General features: G+C 39.2%; 1 protein-coding gene across 1 annotated transcript; it reads left to right on the top strand.

The window, feature by feature from the left end:
- The first annotated feature begins 240 nt into the window (after positions 1-240).
- On the top strand, positions 241-17,135 carry grhl2b (grainyhead-like transcription factor 2b). The gene is made up of 16 exons (XM_071499620.1): positions 241-604; positions 2,642-2,831; positions 3,495-3,562; positions 4,197-4,560; positions 5,554-5,612; positions 5,781-5,937; positions 7,148-7,259; positions 10,323-10,417; positions 12,310-12,468; positions 13,897-13,954; positions 14,072-14,211; positions 14,522-14,559; positions 14,712-14,803; positions 15,764-15,849; positions 15,957-16,021; positions 16,149-17,135. Exons 1-16 carry the CDS (start codon positions 585-587, stop codon positions 16,261-16,263), a joined length of 1,818 nt encoding a protein of 605 aa, XP_071355721.1. The 5' UTR covers positions 241-584; the 3' UTR covers positions 16,264-17,135.
- Positions 17,136-17,680: the final 545 nt, after the last annotated feature.

The raw sequence follows: 17,680 nt of genomic DNA, 5'->3' as shown, positions 1-17,680 counted from the left end.
TTTTTTTTTATCAAATAACATCCAGCTACAGGCTCAGAAGTTCAGTTTTCTTCAAGTAAAACCTCAACAGTTGCCTGTGTTTTCCTGTTTTCTGTGTCACAGCGGTGCCTTCAGTGCCATCTTTTCGTTCGCTAGAAGGTGAGGTGGGCCTCTACCTGCCTCGCTGCCATAACAGCCAATCAGAGCCCAGCCCCGCTCCGCAGCAGCCAATCAGCGCCGCACTCGCCCTCTCCTTCGCAGTGAAAGAATTTCAGCGAAAAGTTGACCCGTTGCCATTAAAGTTAAGCAAAAGGCAAACAATTTGAAGGACAGAAGCCGGATATGTTGATATTAGTTTTAATATCTTCGCACAAACCGAAAGAGCGACAAACAGAGTGACCGGCCGCCGGGCGACAAAAGCGGCTTTACCTGCCAGGTGGAGCGGAGGAGAGTCCGTCAGAGAGAGGAGAGGGGCAGGGAGAAAAGAAGCGGGGCGAGAAAAGTCGACTTACCTGTAGCCCAACTTCTGGCAGCTCGCTCACTCTATTACCTGCTCCGACTTGAAAGTCCAGTTTCACAAGGAAGAATCGTAGAGGAAGCGAAATATGTCACAGGAGACAGACAAGTAAGTGATCGAGGCAGCGGAGAGGACCTTTGATGATTTCAACTTAAAGGGGGAAAAAAAACTTTTTCAACTGTTTTCATTAATTTTTTTTTTTTTAGCAAAAGAAAAGAAAATCAGAAAATCAAAGACTGACTTTGTTTTGAGGATTAAAAAAAAAGGGGGGCTGACTTCCTGGTTGTATTACTTTTGGACAATTTAGGAAAAATATTAAACTATGAGAGGCGTGGAGGAAAAGTTGACAAGCAAAAGTTGGCGCCGTGGATTTCGTTAGAGCTGAATTCGCCATTTTTGACTAATGGAAAAGCTTTTAAAATGCAAGGACTGGATGAAAAAAAACACGTTCATTTCTTTGAATTAAAATGGTTTAGCCCTACTTTTTGCATTGAATTGCATTTTGCATAATTAAGGCCTTGGATCGGATCTACTTGTGAAGAGGACAGTTTGTGCAGCCTGTTGGCCTATATGCTGTGCTGCTCTATAACACAGGAAACTGCTTATTTATAGGTTGTATGGACAGTTATAGCAACTAAGACAATCCTCATTTAACAGTAGTTAATTGATTTTTCGTTTTTAATCTTATGAAATATCAATAATAGCAGCGTTTGCCTTTATTGACAAAAATCTCAAAATGTTCACACACAGGATCTGATGCGTTGTAGTTTGACCAAATCCCAGGAACAATTTAATGATTTTAAAGCTTTAGTCTTTGATTATCTTAATATTCTTATAAATGGGAATAACTGTATTAATAATATGCTAAATGAATGATGGCAGTTACCTAGATTCATATTGAAAGAGGGCAGTGATTATTAATGTTATGATCTCATTATTATTATCATTATTATTATTATTATTATTATTAGTAGTAGTAGTAGTAGTTGTTGTGGCATTAGTACAGTAATGTTTCTTTAATTATAAAACAACTAAATATCTTTGAGTGTCTTAAGGTGTGCAGCTTTCTCTGACTGCAGTGTTGCTGCAGTGGAAACAACAGGTGTCTGCCACTATTATGACACACAGCAGTAATATTCACTCAAATCCACCAGAGTTGTGCAAATCATAAACATCATCACCTCCATGTCTTTCTTGCCTGTGGCCTTTCTGTACCTGCATGAGAGCTCACTACCTGCTGTGTGGCTGCCATGGAGAAATGCAAAATCAATATAAAAGAAAACCATTTGATTCATAGCTAATGAAAGAGATGAGGAATAGAAAAAAGGGGTAGATTTAAATGTCCGATGTGATTTGCATTCATAAAAGTGAAGCATCTGAAGCTGTGATGATCTCAGCCAGACATGGTGGAACAGATTCGTCCTGGGTGTTGTCTGTTATTGCCTCTTTTCTACTATTACATCTTTTTCTATAAGGTTTGCATCGGTGTGACATCAGAGATTAAGGGCGGGACAAATGTGTTTTTGTTTGCAGGTTGACCTGGCAGACAGCGGTTTATGTCAATTAGAGAAACCACACTAGTAATACAAATGAGTTATTCCTTGTTCTTATTATTTAAATTTCCGGGGCATACAGCTAGAAAACTGTCCTGAATAATAAGTAAACAATGTCAGTTTGTTTCAAGCACAAACAACCACAAACAAATAAACACTAAAGGATATTGAACTTGTATTGGGCTACATAGGTGTGATATTTATACTGATTTTGTTCATTGCACAGCAAGTTGACACATTCAGAGCCTCTGCTGTGATAGGCTCAGTTCAAAGAGATGTTGTGGCAACACTGTGTGTTTAACTGGTCTGTGATCTTGACTTAAGTGGGCCTACAGAGTAAAGAGAACAACCTGTATACACTCACAAAACAGGCCTGAAGCACGCTCCTGCTGCATCTTTTTATTGTCAGTATTTTTTGATGGCTTTAAATAATTTAATATAGAAAAAGTCATAATTTTTTATCCATCAGGCCAATACCTACTCATTTTTAATATCAGGAAACAGTGGAAAGAAATACAATTTTGAAATCTTTTGATGAGCTTTTAGAATAACTTATCAAATCTATTTATGTTTGTGTGTGTGTGTGTGTCAGTAAGCGTCTGGTGGTGGTGGTCCCCAACGAGAGCTCCTTCCCCGCAGTGCGGCGGGCCTACACCAGTGAGGACGAGGCATGGAGGTCATACCTGGAGAACCCACTGACAGCCGCCACCAAAGCCATGATGAGCATCAATGGGGACGAGGACAGCGCCAACGCCCTGGGCCTCCTCTACGACTACTACAAGGTTCAGAGAAATGGTCGAAGCTTCTTTGGTGATGCCAGAAAAATAAACAGATTTATAGCTTAAATGGTTACATCGGTGAAGAAGACAGTGATGCTGATGATATTCAGATACAGTTGATATGAACATAAAGTAAGAAGAAGCAACATTCTCAGAGTTTATATTTTACTTTGAAGAAGATTAAGTGAAGCATGTTCAGAGATTTACTTGACTTATACATAAAAGTTGAACCAAATATTTGGAAGTTAATCTGAGCAAAGATTTCTGAATTACTACAGATCAGTAAACTGACATTTTCTGCTTCCACAGAAAACCCTTAGAAATGGATCAAATAATTCTTTGATGGGGCCCAACTGTTTAAAACTCTAAATTAACATGTTCACAGCATTATATTTGTCAGTGCAAGTTCATGAGATGGATTCACCACATTTCTATCTGCAGAGGTACCAAAAATCCATTGTGCCACGACCTGAAGGAAACAGGAGATCTGTATTTTGGACTGTTTCCTTAAACTTGATCAGTGATGGACGCATACATCTCTTATTGACTATGTTCTGACTTTCTGAAAAAAGGTTGAGTGAAAGCTGGAAGACATTGTTACCCATTTTACGTGTAGTTTTGAATGATTTCAACCAACATATGACACCCTCCTTTTTTCCCCTGCAGGTGCCTAAAGAAAAGAGGCTCCTGCCAGTTCCCAAAGTCGTTGAAATTACAGAGGAACAGGAGAAGAGGTCAGTGAATCTGGGTCTCTCGGTGTCTCAGTCAAGGCTGCACATGTCCAGGCAGAAAGACAGAGAAAAAAAAATGCCTTTCCAGCAGTGTGTGGAGTTAAATCCTTGGGCTCAGTAACTGCAATATTTGACATGTTAAAATTTAACATGAAAAGCTTTCAGTTTTTCTGAGAACTAAACAGAATTTCCACAGTAAAGAACTATGTGCTGAAGATAATAATGATATAAGACAGGCACTTGAGTGTGTATGTGGACAAATATCATAGATGAGTGAGTTTTGTTTCACTTGAATAAGATACTGAATGAGAGAAACACAGGCTGGACTGAGGCCAGTAAAAACCTTTTGAAATGGGAGAAATCTGGCTCTCTGTTTGTCTGAAAAGAAGAGTAAGGACGCATTAATACATTTCTTTAACCTGTAGCCAACGTTTTCACATCCTGACTAGCCAACACGGAAAGGTATACTCATTTCAGTCATAAAAGCAGATGTAAAATAGGTTTAGGATTTCAGACATGCTCACTGGACAGAGAAAACCCTACCTCGACATTTATCCAACACACAAACTGCAGTACACCCATACAGTAAAGAAATGAATGAATTATTTAATCAATTTTTATCCATCTGTTTGTTCAGGCCGACGTTGCCTAGCAACCCCAGCAGCCAAAGTGAGGTCGAGACAGTGGACAATCGGGTTCAGGTCCTCAAATCCGTCCCAGTCAACCTGTCACTGAACACGGAGCACCAGGAGACCAAACGGGAGCAGTTCAGCAGCTCGACGGGGACCGGTGCAGGGTCGGGGGCCTTGGTGAAGGCTGAGGTGTACACGTCTGTCTTCACAACGGGACCAGGGCTTCACTACAGGGGGGAGGGAGATGAGTCAGCGAGGGTGATCTACGAACAGAGTCCGTATGAGGTGACCACTGTCAGTCACAGCTCGTATGTTAAAGAAGACCAGCAGAGTCCGCCTGACAGCCCGTATGAGGAGGAGAGAGACGGGGTGAGACAGCGTCTGAACAGATACTGTGTTACTACTGTAAAGGGAAAATACACTTCTTCACCCATTAAATACTGGATAGTTTTACCCTGTCAGGCTTACAAAAGTTATGAAAATGAAGCAATTGAAGAGGGGGAAATCACTTTTTTCTCATGACTAATTAACATATTAAAATTATGACACATGGACATTGCTTTGTTTGAAAGGGAAACAAGCCAAAAAAATGTGGCTCCAAAACACACTATTACTGTTTAAAGTCGCTGTTGTTCTTTGTGTTTTGTTTTATTCTATTGCAGCAGATAACTTTCACTGACACTATAAGATCACAAATGAACAACTTGGTGTCAGTCAATTTGGGTGTGAGACTTGTTTTGTACAAATCAATGAAAAAGAGAGAAATCCATCATAAATAGTTCCACAAAAATCCTCAGTAGACCAAAATGTATTGCCTTGCAAAAAGGGCTCAACTTTTACTTTTTGTTGACTGGAAAAACAAGCTTTTATTGCTATTGTTATTCTATTACCATTACCTTCTCCATCTACACGTACAAACCACAGTTGAATGTATAGTGAGTGTTAAATGACATTGTGGGAAAATGTAGGAAGGCAGATTGATGAACTCCAAACAAGGAATTTACACCACTACAAGACATGACTGTCACATGCAGATGATCTGTAACAGTATGTGTTGGGTGGGGTTGTTTTCTCATGGTGCATGAAGACAGAGAGATGTTTAAATATGATTCACAGAGTCCAAAGGTTCGTTACCTGAACAAGAATCTACAAGTGGTTGTTGAGTTTGTTGGCCGATAGCTTAAGAACGCCATTGTCATTCTGATCTGCATTAATGAGAAAACTACTGCTGATTATGAATTTTTTTTCATCATTCACAGCATTGTTTAACCAGTTCCTCTCAGGCTAAACTAACTTGTCATTGTGCCAAAATAATTTCCTCTTTCTGTGTTGTTTTTTTTTTTTTTTTTGCATTCTCAACAGAAGTACCACACACCTTCCTCTCTGGCTACTGATGACTTCTTATTTCATCAGGAGAGAGTGTAAGTCACTCAAACAACACAATTATGAATATATGTCACAGTGTAAATAGCCAAAATACTGACTGGGAGTGATCCAGAAAGGAATGCAAAATTGTGTATTGCACCCTCATCCCACCTTGTTATTTCTAATCACATGTCATCTCTATGTGGGCGTGTGTGCGTGTCCAGTGACAGCTTCCGGTACACGCTGGACGCCACTCGCTCGCTGCGTCAGAAGCAGGGTGAGGGACCGATGACCTACCTGAACAAGGGCCAGTTCTACGCTGTGACACTCAACGAGCTCAGCGCCAACAATCGTCTCCGTCACCCCATCAGCAAAGTCCGGGTGAGCGAGTCATTTCAGTCTCACTTCGTTTCCTTCATTTTATTTTCCGTTAAGCCCGAGCTCCATTAAATGTATTCTTTTATTGCTTTGTCATGCCTCTAGTCAGTCACAGATTTAGCTGTAGTTTATATATTACACACAGATAAGTTCTTTTGTATGTAATTTAAGTCCAAATATAACCAAACCTTGAGACTACATGTTTATAAAACCTGCTATAATCTGTATTTTTGTAATAACAATGGATCAGATGACTACATGTATACCAAAGAGCTTTTTATCATCCACTGATGATAATTCTGCAATTCCTCTTAGCTCTGTTGAGCATTTCAGCATCTTTCCCTTCATTCTTTTGGTTTTACGACCCACAAGTCCACAGGCAGCAGGCAACTTTGCTCAGAAAAAAGGTCTGATAAACCCAGTGTGCGCTACCTGCTCTGCACCAAACAGCAGACAGACAGAGTTAGCTACTAGCTGGTGAACGTAGCAGAGCGTTTAGCAGTGAAAGAGCCAGATACTGTATATCCCCCAGGAGTTGGTGGAGACCAAAAACAGAGCTAAAAGAGAGCGAATATTGAATTTACATTCATCAGGTGGAGACAAACACAACTCCAAATGAATGATAATGTTGTTTTGTATCTGTTGAATGTGTGAATAAGCAACTGTTAGCTAACAGTTCTGCTATATCAGCTTTATAAAGTGGTAGCGTTTTGTTGAGAACTTGTTTTTGAACTTGATTTTTTGGGCCAAAAAAGTCCGCAACTCTTTATGTTCTTGATGAAAACTGTAAACTGGATGACTAACTAGAAGATAATTCATATTCTTTTATGGGTCTTATTTTCTTTATCCACATAACAATATAAAGAATGGCTACAGCTGGTCTGCCTTGGTAATTTTACCGTTTGCCTTAGTTGTCTGACTGTGGTTGGGGATGGTTTAAAACGTGATTGTCTGACTGTTCATGTTTCTTGCCTAATCAGACTATTTAGCAATATCACTCCATTCCCAGACTCAAAGCCATTAACCTGAAGAGTTCCATGGTCTTATTAGTGAAAGGAATGGTTGCCAGAAGTATGGAAATAAGACCAAATAAACTTGAACCTGAGAAGCTGTTGGGATTCCCAAGCACAAGCACTGGTTCCGTTGCAGCATCTTGATCATCATTTAATTGAGTTTCATCTTAACTTTCTTCTTGTCTTGTTTCTGTTTTCAGAGTGTGATCATGGTGGTGTTCAGTGAGGATAAGAACCGAGATGAGCAGCTTAAATACTGGAAGTACTGGCACTCACGGCAGCACACAGCCAAACAGAGAGTCTTAGACATCGGTAAGACTTTTAATGCCCCGCTCCTTCTTCCAAAACGTCCATGTTAACAACAGAAAAGTCCTGAACAGTTGAATTAATGAATGAAAACACAGGTGCCAGAAGACAGTGACAGATTTATGTTGTTGCGAATGCTGGAATGCGTTGAGCTAATAAACAAGGCATGACCAAACTGAGAGCAAATAAGCCCCCACCCAACTGTCTGCCTGAGGCTGTTCGAAATGCCCTCCACTACCAGACAGGCAGCTGGTCCGTCCCACACACACACACACACAATTGCACAACGTGAGTCTCTTAATGTCTTGGTGTTGCTGAAACACACAACATAAATCCTCTAATCTCCTCTACATCGCCTGAGAGATTGAGCAAAACACTGATTTGTGAAAAAACGTGATCATCCAAACCAACAGGGCAAAATTTCTCTCTCACAGCATTTCCCACGGGTGTACGTGTGCCGACCCGGAGCCTCATAATTGTATCTGAACACTTATGACCTTTTGTCTGTGGGTGTTTTTTCGGTTGATGGATTTGAATGTGAACTGATCTTTTCTACGTCTTGTGGAATAAGTGTGTGTGAGAAGCTTGTAGGCGGTTTGCGTTTGACAAGCTTGGGCCTGCTAACAGAGGCAGAGATGGCAGAGGTATGTGGGAGACTCAGGGTGGATGGGAGACACACACATACAGACACACACCTATACACAGCTTGTTGGGACAGGGAGAGGAATGCTAGCCGCACTGTTACCTTGGCTGGTCTTGGTCTGTTGAAAGTAATTCTTACCCAATTTAGATCTTAATTTCATCATCTTCCTCTTAATTTCTATATTTATATGAACCAAGTATGAACAAATCCTTATCAGCTTTCAAATCACACTCATCTTCATATCTGATAAACAGTTGTTACCAACCTGGGCGTCAGAAGATTAATTTAAGATTATGAGATAGTACTTACTGTGGTAGGAAATCAGAAAAAACTAAATTCTCTTCAATTTTTTTAAACGGTCACAAGCTAAAAAACATTGGTAACCACTCTGCCAGAAAATGCAAACATACTGTAAGGATATGGCACATTACTTAAGGTTTTCTGATAACTGCAATAACCTGATTCTTGAGTAAAAGCATCTCTTGCTTTCAGCATTTATGATTTGAAAATGAAATATTTGTCTTGATAACCTTTCACGTAACTGCCAGTCGTTCCTGTTGAGGGGAAGTTTTTCATCTTTCTCAGCACTTTTCCGTCATGAGTTGCATGTGTTTGCAGATGTGTGTTTGTTTGTGTGTATGTACCATACAGTAGATACACACTGTGCATCTACAGCTTGACCCAGAGGGCTGAAAAAAAATTTCCCCTCGTGCACATGCACATAGATAAACATCTGAGCTTAGATGTGCACACACATTCTGCATGTACAAACATAGTCCAAGGTGAAGGGCAAGTGAGGATGCTGCAAAACTGCTTAAGAAGCCTTGTAACTGGGGATGGAAAAGTCACATATATACACATCTTAATAGTATTGTTCCCATGTTTATCATTAGGGGTGCAACCTCTTAATTAACTTTATCCTTTAATTCTGTCCTCAAGTAATTGAATGATGGGTTTAAAAAAATGTCTATCACAATTTCTCTAAGCCCAAGCTGACATAATTAAATTGTTTGTGCAAGCAACAATCCAAAAATACAAGGTTAAATATCATAGAAAGATAGAACCAGGGATTTTTTTCTCTAAAGATAACTTAAATGATTAATTGATTATAACAATTGTTTCATCTGCAATTATATATGTGTGTGCGTGTGTGTGTAGCATTACGTTGGGGGATGTCCACTGGAGCAGCTCTATAGGTCAAATGACAGAACGCCCTCCACCCTGCTCCTCAGAGCCAGATTGGCCTGTAGCTGGATGCAGCCTGTAACCTGAAGCTGTCCAGAGAGCTGATTTGAATAGCGGTGGAGGGTTTATCAGGCAGGTTGGGAGGGGTGGGGTGGTGGGGTCATGAATGGATCATTTGAATGGGGTTATTTAATGAGGGGGTACTGGCGGATAGACATGTTGCTGCCTGTCCTGCTGCTTTGTGCACCTGCTAAAGATCCAGGAAGTGTCACTGCAGTGGTGGTTAGGATGATGGAGGAGGTCAGAGGCATCAGTGGAAGATGCTCTGAGATGTGACAAGCAGAACTGTTGCTTCTGCCCAGATTCAGCACTGGGAGCTCTAGTAATTATGGAAAAAACATAAAACATCACCAGCCTTATTCTTATATGCTTAAAAACCTTTAGACTCTTGGGTTAATTTGGAGACAGCTGATATGAATCAACTCTGTTTGGTTACATTCTCATTTACATATATTACTGTTGCTTAAAAATGTTTTTTGACATATGTAGAGCTTCTAAAGATGAGGGAAAATCTTATACTATATCTTCTTAATGATCTTCTTAATGATCACGAAACAAATGGTCATCAGATTTTCCCAGAATGCAAATTATGTATGAAATCCTTTAGTTAAAATGGAGACAACTTTGGGTCATTTTAATTCTTTCTGATCACAGCCACAGTTTTTTCCACTGGATTTCTTTTCATTTAAATAAAATCACGATGCACATAGAGCTTTTTCCACAGCACATCAGTGTACTCGACCCCTTATTTTTAAAGGCCCTCCAGTTTGCAGTCACACAGGTCAACAATACTCAGCCCATGCACTCGTCTAAATGGCTTTTAATGCGGCCCTCTGAGCCAAATCGCCTCCTGTGTTTCCTCCCCTTGCCTTTGAAGCTTGAGAGTTTGTTTGCTCAAGCAGATAAGGTTTTATCTTATAAAATTGAAGCGTGCCATTTGATTGCTTATCTCAACAAACAATAGCTACCTAATTTGTGCCATTTATTGACCAATTTCTGCTGTATATACAGGGATTTTTTAAAAAGTGAGGGAGTTTTTTTTTTTTTTTTTTTGCAGATATCTGCAGAAAATGCTGAATATGACCTAAAACATATATTTTTGACAGTCTTTTTGTAGAAAGAGTTGTTTGAGAGGTTGTTGTGATTGCAGAAATAAACCATGTCCCTGTTCGTCCTCACAGCTGATTACAAGGAGAGCTTCAACACAATTGGCAACATTGAAGAAATTGCCTACAATGCCATCTCCTTCACCTGGGATGTGAATGAGGAGGCCAAGGTACGAAACTCTCAAAACACAAATATTACTTCTTTTTTTTTTTTTTTTTTCTGCAAGAAGTAAATGTCAATATAATTTCTCCACAAACCGGTTTACTCTCTCTGGAGGTGTGTTGTGCATGGGAAAAAAGCAGCGGGACAGGTTTTTGTGCTGATTCAGATGTTGGCAAACAAATGCACTCACTTGACAAATTAAGTGGCTTTTGATTGTGATGCAAGCTCCTCGCCTGTAGACATCATCCATCAGCCCACTGAAAGAATGGTGAATTAAATCTTCAAAAGTTGCTATAATAGAAGAATTGGAAGATAACAGCACTCCCTTCAGCTTAAATCTCATGTTTTCGACTCCCCATCATAAAACTGATGGGGAGTGTTGTGTACTCGCTCTGTTTGCCTTCTTTGTCTTTGTGAAGCCCACTCCTTTGTGGCCGCTCCTTAAATGGAGCCCCGTCACTGTTTGAACTCCAGAGTCCCCCAAGGGCCAACACGCACCAATCCCAGTCCCCGCCCTCTGCTGTTTGTTTTGCCCTCATTTCTGTGTGAATGCGAGTGGCTCTGTGTGTGTGTGTGTGTGTGTGTGTGTGTGTGTGTGTGTGTGTGTGTGTGTGTGTGTGTGTGTGTGTGTGTGTGTGTGTGTGTGTGTGTGTGTGTGTGTGTGTGAGTCAGTCTGTGTGTGTAATGTGGCTCTTTCATTGTAATAGCAGCTCAGGGACAAAGACGTTGCTGGAGGAAATCCAAGCACACTTCTCTGGGCCAATATTGACTCTTTCTCTCCCTAACTCGTTCCCTCTCTTTCTCTTAATCTGTGTGACTATTGAGCTTGAATGTACCTGATGCACTGCAGGAACAGGTGTAACAACCAGGTAGTTTACTGTTGATGTCGATCCTGTTGTGGATCTAAAAAAAGGTGGAAGACTTATTGAAATTGTCTTCTTTAATTTATACAAATGAAAACTAGAAGTTGGCAAAGTGTCAAAAATAAATAGGATATCTGAAAGAGATAGTTCAAGTTTGTTTTAGGGGAATATTATTTTTTTATAACTACTATAAACTTGAGGGAGTCTCTTGCTAAGCTTGACTTGATAAGTTATATGTACCTGTGAAGTAAACAAGACTATTCAGTTTTCAGAAATGACTATGAACAGGGGGGAGACATCTGAACAGATGCTAGATTAAACATTTTCTTTCAGACATTGCTCATAATAAGGTAAAGACAATGATATTAGCCCAGTATAGTTCCCCCGTATACACGTTCTATGATTCATCTTTATTTTGGAGGAAGTTGATGGGACAGGTTTCTGAGGTGCTTTCATCACCAGTGATTTTTGGGCCCAGATGATCTTCCCAAATGTTCTGGACATGAGTTACAGGGATCTAGTCAACTTAGTTAAATGAGCCCTTGGTGGTGTATTTGATATGTTTTGGCTGAAGTTTCAAGATGGGCAAAAGTCGAGCTTTCAGCCTTCATCTGAACAAATCTTTGCAGGAAGGTTATCTTAGAGCTCACTGTCATTAAATAGACCCCACCTGTGCTTGATAAGGCAAATAAATGGGAAATGCAGGTCACAATAATTATAGTTCTCCAGATCTTCTTTAGCAGGAAAATCCACAGATGCAACATATTATTAAAAAATGAGCATCAAATCAGCACAAACACACAGTATCAAAATAATGGCAATACACATTTATTAGAGTTAATAAAAGGGAAGAAAATATTGCACAAACATCAGGAAGTCCATCACAAAGTGCAGTACCTGCAACACTTTAACTCAATAAAGTCTGAGTCAGGACCCCCACAAGGAACAGCCAGGCCAGCTGAAGAATCCTCACATTTACGGTGTAAATTGGACCGTGTAAACCTCCGTCCCCCTCTCGTCTCTGTGTCCCTGGCAGATTTTCATCACAGTCAACTGTCTGAGTACAGACTTCTCCTCTCAGAAAGGGGTGAAGGGTCTTCCGCTGATGATCCAGATCGACACATACAGCTACAACAACCGCAGCAACAAACCGCTGCACAGGGCATACTCACAGATCAAGGTCTTCTGTGACAAGGTGAGAAATCACTTCCTCTACATCAGTTATAAGGATCCTGTCTGGAAAGGGTTCATCACTTATCATCATTTGCAAATTAGTAAACATATCTGGAGTTTGTCATGGTGAGAGTTTTTGCTCCCTGTTGTCTTTATGAAACAATATTTTAAGTTGTTTCAAAAATGCTATCATAAAGGAGTTGAAATGTTTTATTTGCCCATGAAGGTCAAAGATATTCAGTTTATTAACAAGAAAAGCAGCAACTCCTCACAGTCGAGAGGCTGGGACCTGTGAATGTTTGGCATTTTTGCTTGAAAAATGACTAAACGATTGTTCGATTATATGCTGATAATCAGCTGCAGATTATGTTTCTGTCTAATTTGACAGATTGTCTCAGCACTAGCTCTGATTTATAAATCCTCTTAGGTGTGATGTGATAAATTTTATTATCAATTAATCTGATGATTATTATTCTCTCGATTCATTGTTGGGTCTATAAAATGTCAGAAAACAGTGAAAAATACCCGTTACATTTTCCCAGAGCCAAGGATGATATTTTAAAATTGCTTGTTTTATTGAACCAACAGTCCAGAACCCTAAGAAATTCAGTTTAAATCCAGAATTGAAATGAAATAATTAACAACTACCTTACGCTACCCTAACAACTAACCTACCTAAATTGTTACCAGTTCATTTTCTGTTGATCCACTAAGTAATTAACAAACCAGAGAGCTACCTGTTGTCATCATAAATATATAGATTAGAATGTTTTGACCTCCTTGTCCATGTTGATGTAAAAATGTAATTTAGATTTGACAGAAAAGGTAAACCACAGCTGTATTTACTTTTTTGAAATAATGCATTTTATGGAGAGAAGATGGTGAATCACTCTTCTGAGAGTCTTTATCAGAAGTAGCATTTGTGTGTAGTTCAATGTGAACTTCCTTTTTATGTCAGAGAAACAGCTCAGAGTCTGACATTTAACTAATGTCACCGATTCGAATATTGATTTGCTGCTGTCACAGATTTTGAGCAGTTTGGTCTCAGTCCATGTGACACTAACGTGAATGTGTCATGTCTTTAAGCTTTAAGTGTTGAGCTTTCGGGCTCTTTGCTGTAAAATGGCACATATAAAGCTCAGGTTTGTATTTTAAGTGTGCTACAGAAAGTGTTTGACTGCTGACCATGAGGTGGAGTGAGGGAGTTAAATAATGACATCAGTCCTCCCTCTAGTGGTCTCACCTGCACAGTGAGCCTCTAGGCACCCATGAACATGTGCCGTACACACCAGCCACTATGTGCAGGTCATTTTTATTAATGAAAACAACAACAACAAAGTGAGGAGGCTCTCTTTCTCACTTATTCTGTCAGAGGGGCAGTGTGTTCAAAGGAGGCTCATACCATTTCCACAAATTGATGTGTTGAGTATTTTTTCTGTTTTTTTCTCAGGGAGCAGAGAGGAAAATAAGGGACGAGGAGAGAAAACTGTTCCGCAAGAAGTCAAAAGGTTTGAGCTGCACGAGAATTTTGTTTTGTAACAAAGTCAGAGGATATTAAAGGTCTAGTGAGGTAGAAAAAAACTCGATCTGTTTTTTTCTAAATCGTCTTTTTCATTCATCTCCAGTGAAGGACGGAAGTGTAGGTGTGATAACCGTTCCCAAAAAGTCCGATGCCACGTATTTCAAGACCATGACTGACCTGGAGGCACAGCCTGTCCTCTTCATCCCCGACGTTCACTTTGGGAACCTGCAGAGGGCTGGACAGGTGTGCCACCTCCACACACATCACATCATCGTCTCTATAAGCAAAAGTGAAAGAACCAGTTTTCATCTCCTGAAACTGGAGCCACGGTTCACTATCAGAATGACCTGATGGCTGCATTTCAACTCCAGATGAAAACATTCAACAAGTTTTTCTGGTTTTAGAAACTATTCATTAGTGCTGACTCCTGTTTTTCCCCCTGAACTGAACTGCAGTGTTTGAAGAATTTGTCATCATATATTAAATGTTGTGCTATTTTTTTCATTTGTACATGAGATTAATCTTTTTTGTGCTCTGTTTGATTCATTTTCAGGTGTTTACCTTCAACACGGAAGATATTGAGAGAGAAGGGTGAGTGTGCATCAACAGGAAATGCACATTTTCATTTACATCAGGTCATACAAATATAATGTATGCAAATGAGTAGAGATACCAAGCTCATACTGAGACACCACATATGCAAAGAGAGTGCATATGACATGTTTGTTTTCGTGTGTTTTCAGGAGTGTGCTGGTGAAGAGGATGTTCAGGCCGTCAGATGAAGATCTGTGTCCGTCGCCTCACAAACAGATCAAAGAGGAGACGCACAAGAGAGGTACAAGATGGCAGCTTCCTCTTCCCTCTGCATGTCATTTTTTTTAAATTATTTTTTCTCTTTTATCTTTTTCACTAAGCTTCAAAAAATGACCCAGTCCAAGAAGAGCAGGAGTGAGAGCTGAGAAATATTTGAAATGAGAGAGTGCAAACCAGACATTTCTTATGATTTGAGAGGATCCAACAGTAACAGTATTTATAACAACTCAGGCCTGATCAAGGGACAAATTCTGGTGATTATGATTATGGTGATTTATCCAACAAAAACAAACACAATCTGCTTATAGCTTCAACATGTGAAGATTAGCTGCTTGTCTCGTTTTCAGATTATCATAAATTAGGGCTAGAATCTAATCTTTTATTTGTTAACTAAACAGTCTCCCCATGAGTACAGTTGGTGGCTGTTTGGAGCTACTGATTGACTCACACAATCCTCCACAGCAGATGGAGTTTGCCTGTTTGTCATAGACTTGTGGATTATTTCTCTGATTAATCAATAAATTATTTTAGTGCATTAAATGTCAGAACATGGTGAAAAATGCCAGTTGCAGTTATCAACAACCCAAGGTCAAATATTGAAAGAATCCTATAATAAACCAATAAAAACCCTTATAATGTTTAGCATTTTTGCTTTATGACAAAAAAGGTGTTCAATTTTCTTCAGATTTTTGTATTTATTATTAGTTTTTGTTTTTTTATCTGGTGAGAATAAGACCACTTTGAAGTCTGGTAATTTGTAATGGCATTTGTTATTAGTTCTGGTCATATAGTTTGATTAATAATCAATTACAAGAATAAATAAATCTGAATATTTACCAGATCACCAGAATCTAATATTCATGTCTCTCTTCAAAGTTGCACAATATATACACAGTATACTCTTCAAACACATGTATGAATAATATAAACTAATATTATAGCTAACATGAAAGTCTTATATTCATACCTCCTTTTTCTGCAGTGCTGTTATATGTAAGAAAGGAGACTGACGAGGTGTTTGACGCTCTAATGCTGAAGTCTCCCACGCTCAGAGGCCTAATGGATGCTGTGAGTGATCCCTTTCTGTTTACATGTGAGAGAGAGAGAGCACAATTTGTTTGCAGCCGAGGGAATAAATTTTGCTCTTGACAGACTGTTTTCATTGTCATTCGTAGATATCCGAGAAGTATGGCGTGCCCACGGAGAGAATAGCCAAAGTATACAAGAAAAGTAAAAAAGGGTGAGTGAAGGAAAGAAATAAATACACGACTTTCATTTCCCCGTTTCACGCAAGCAGAGTGGAGTTTTAGGAGCTTTTAGTTGTGCATATGTGAGACTTACAAGTGCCTTTTGTTGTTTTATGTCAGGATCTTGGTGAACATGGACGATAACATCATCGAGCATTACTCCAACGAAGACACCTTCATCCTCGCCATGGAGAGCCACGCAGACACCTACAAGGTCACGCTGACAGAGATCTGACAGCTCGTCAGTGGACCTGAAAGACTGCGGGATAAGACAAAAGACGTGCTGTGACTGCTGGTTGGCTCAAATCCATGAGGCTGCTATTGACTGGCTGATAAGCTGACTGACACTAGAGACAGTCCTCTGGTGGTGTTTCTCTGAGACAAACCTGATCCCTCACTGTTACACAATGAAGCAAGTTGTATTTTCTGTGCAGGAGGACAATGATATACAAAGAAAGAGGATATTACAGATTTTCTAATGAACTTCTTATATTTACATCCTCATTGTACTCATGAAATGATGGCGTAATGACGTTCTCCACTTTTTCTGAATATTTTTATTGTATAAAAGAATTTGTATGTTTATTCTCATTCTGTACAGTGTGTTTTTGTGTATTTGCCAAATAACACATCAGGAGTAGCCTTGAAATGCCTGATGTACTGTATGTAGCCACAGCTTGAATTAGTTGGTCCTGAGTAACTTAGCAGCTTCTTTGCATGCCAGCCTTTGCTTTTGTGATATGTGTAATTATTTATTAATACAATAATGATTTTTTTTTCATTTTGCATTTGTTAAACTAATTTTCCAAAAATTTCAAGTACTTTACATTTCAGTGACATTTCTTGTAGTCACCCTCTTTAAGAATACTCAAGGAGTTTTTAAATGGCTTATCTCTATTTTCAGCCATGTTGTAATATTTACATGTCAACAAATAGCCAAAGTTTTTATTTGTAGGACTTCAAATGACATGATAACGAGTAAAAAAAAACAACAAAAAAAAAACACTCTATACAACTTCTGAGGGGTGACAAGTGGCACTTGGTTGTTGTGTATGTTTCATGCTTGACTGTGTTAAAAAATGATTAAAGATATAAACATAGATGTCATTCTTTGGTAAAACAAGACTATGACTCTATTGCAAGCAGCTGTGTGAGATCGTACCATTGCACAGGTTTCGTGGAGCTAAATGCTGCAACGGCAAAGACTACATAAATAATTAACATGAGAAGAAAAGATTTTAAGTTTTTGGGCTAGCCGGAAAAAAAGTTTGCAATGCTTTAATTTTGTTAAGTTTAAGGCAACTTAACTACACCAAATCACAACCACAAATCTACTAGATTGTCAAAAACTTGTACCACAGCTACACTTTGCTAAGCTAAGCTGGTTATGGATGAACTAGACATACTTAACAGGGTTTTTTTTTTTTTTGTGGGTTATCAAACTGAAATATCATGATGTCTGCTCCACAAATAAGACATTAGAGGGAGAGCTCTCCGTAGCTAGCTTTCAGTTGATAAAGCTGTAACTACCTTGTTTAGCTGTAGTTGGTTGTGGTTTGGTTTTCAGATTTACTTTGCAGTAATTTTTTTTTTTTTTTACATGTAGTCAATTTCTACATTTGAAAAGGTGTATTTTGAGATTGTAAAACAGA

This window comes from Trachinotus anak, unplaced genomic scaffold (assembly GCF_046630095.1).
Source record: "Trachinotus anak isolate AG129_WGS33_773 ecotype Australia unplaced genomic scaffold, CSIRO_AGI_Tana_v1 ptg000016l, whole genome shotgun sequence".
Taxonomy (NCBI): Eukaryota; Metazoa; Chordata; class Actinopteri; order Carangiformes; family Carangidae; genus Trachinotus; species Trachinotus anak.
Note: the sequence above shows the minus strand (reverse complement) of the source record. Positions and strands in the feature narration are given on the sequence as shown.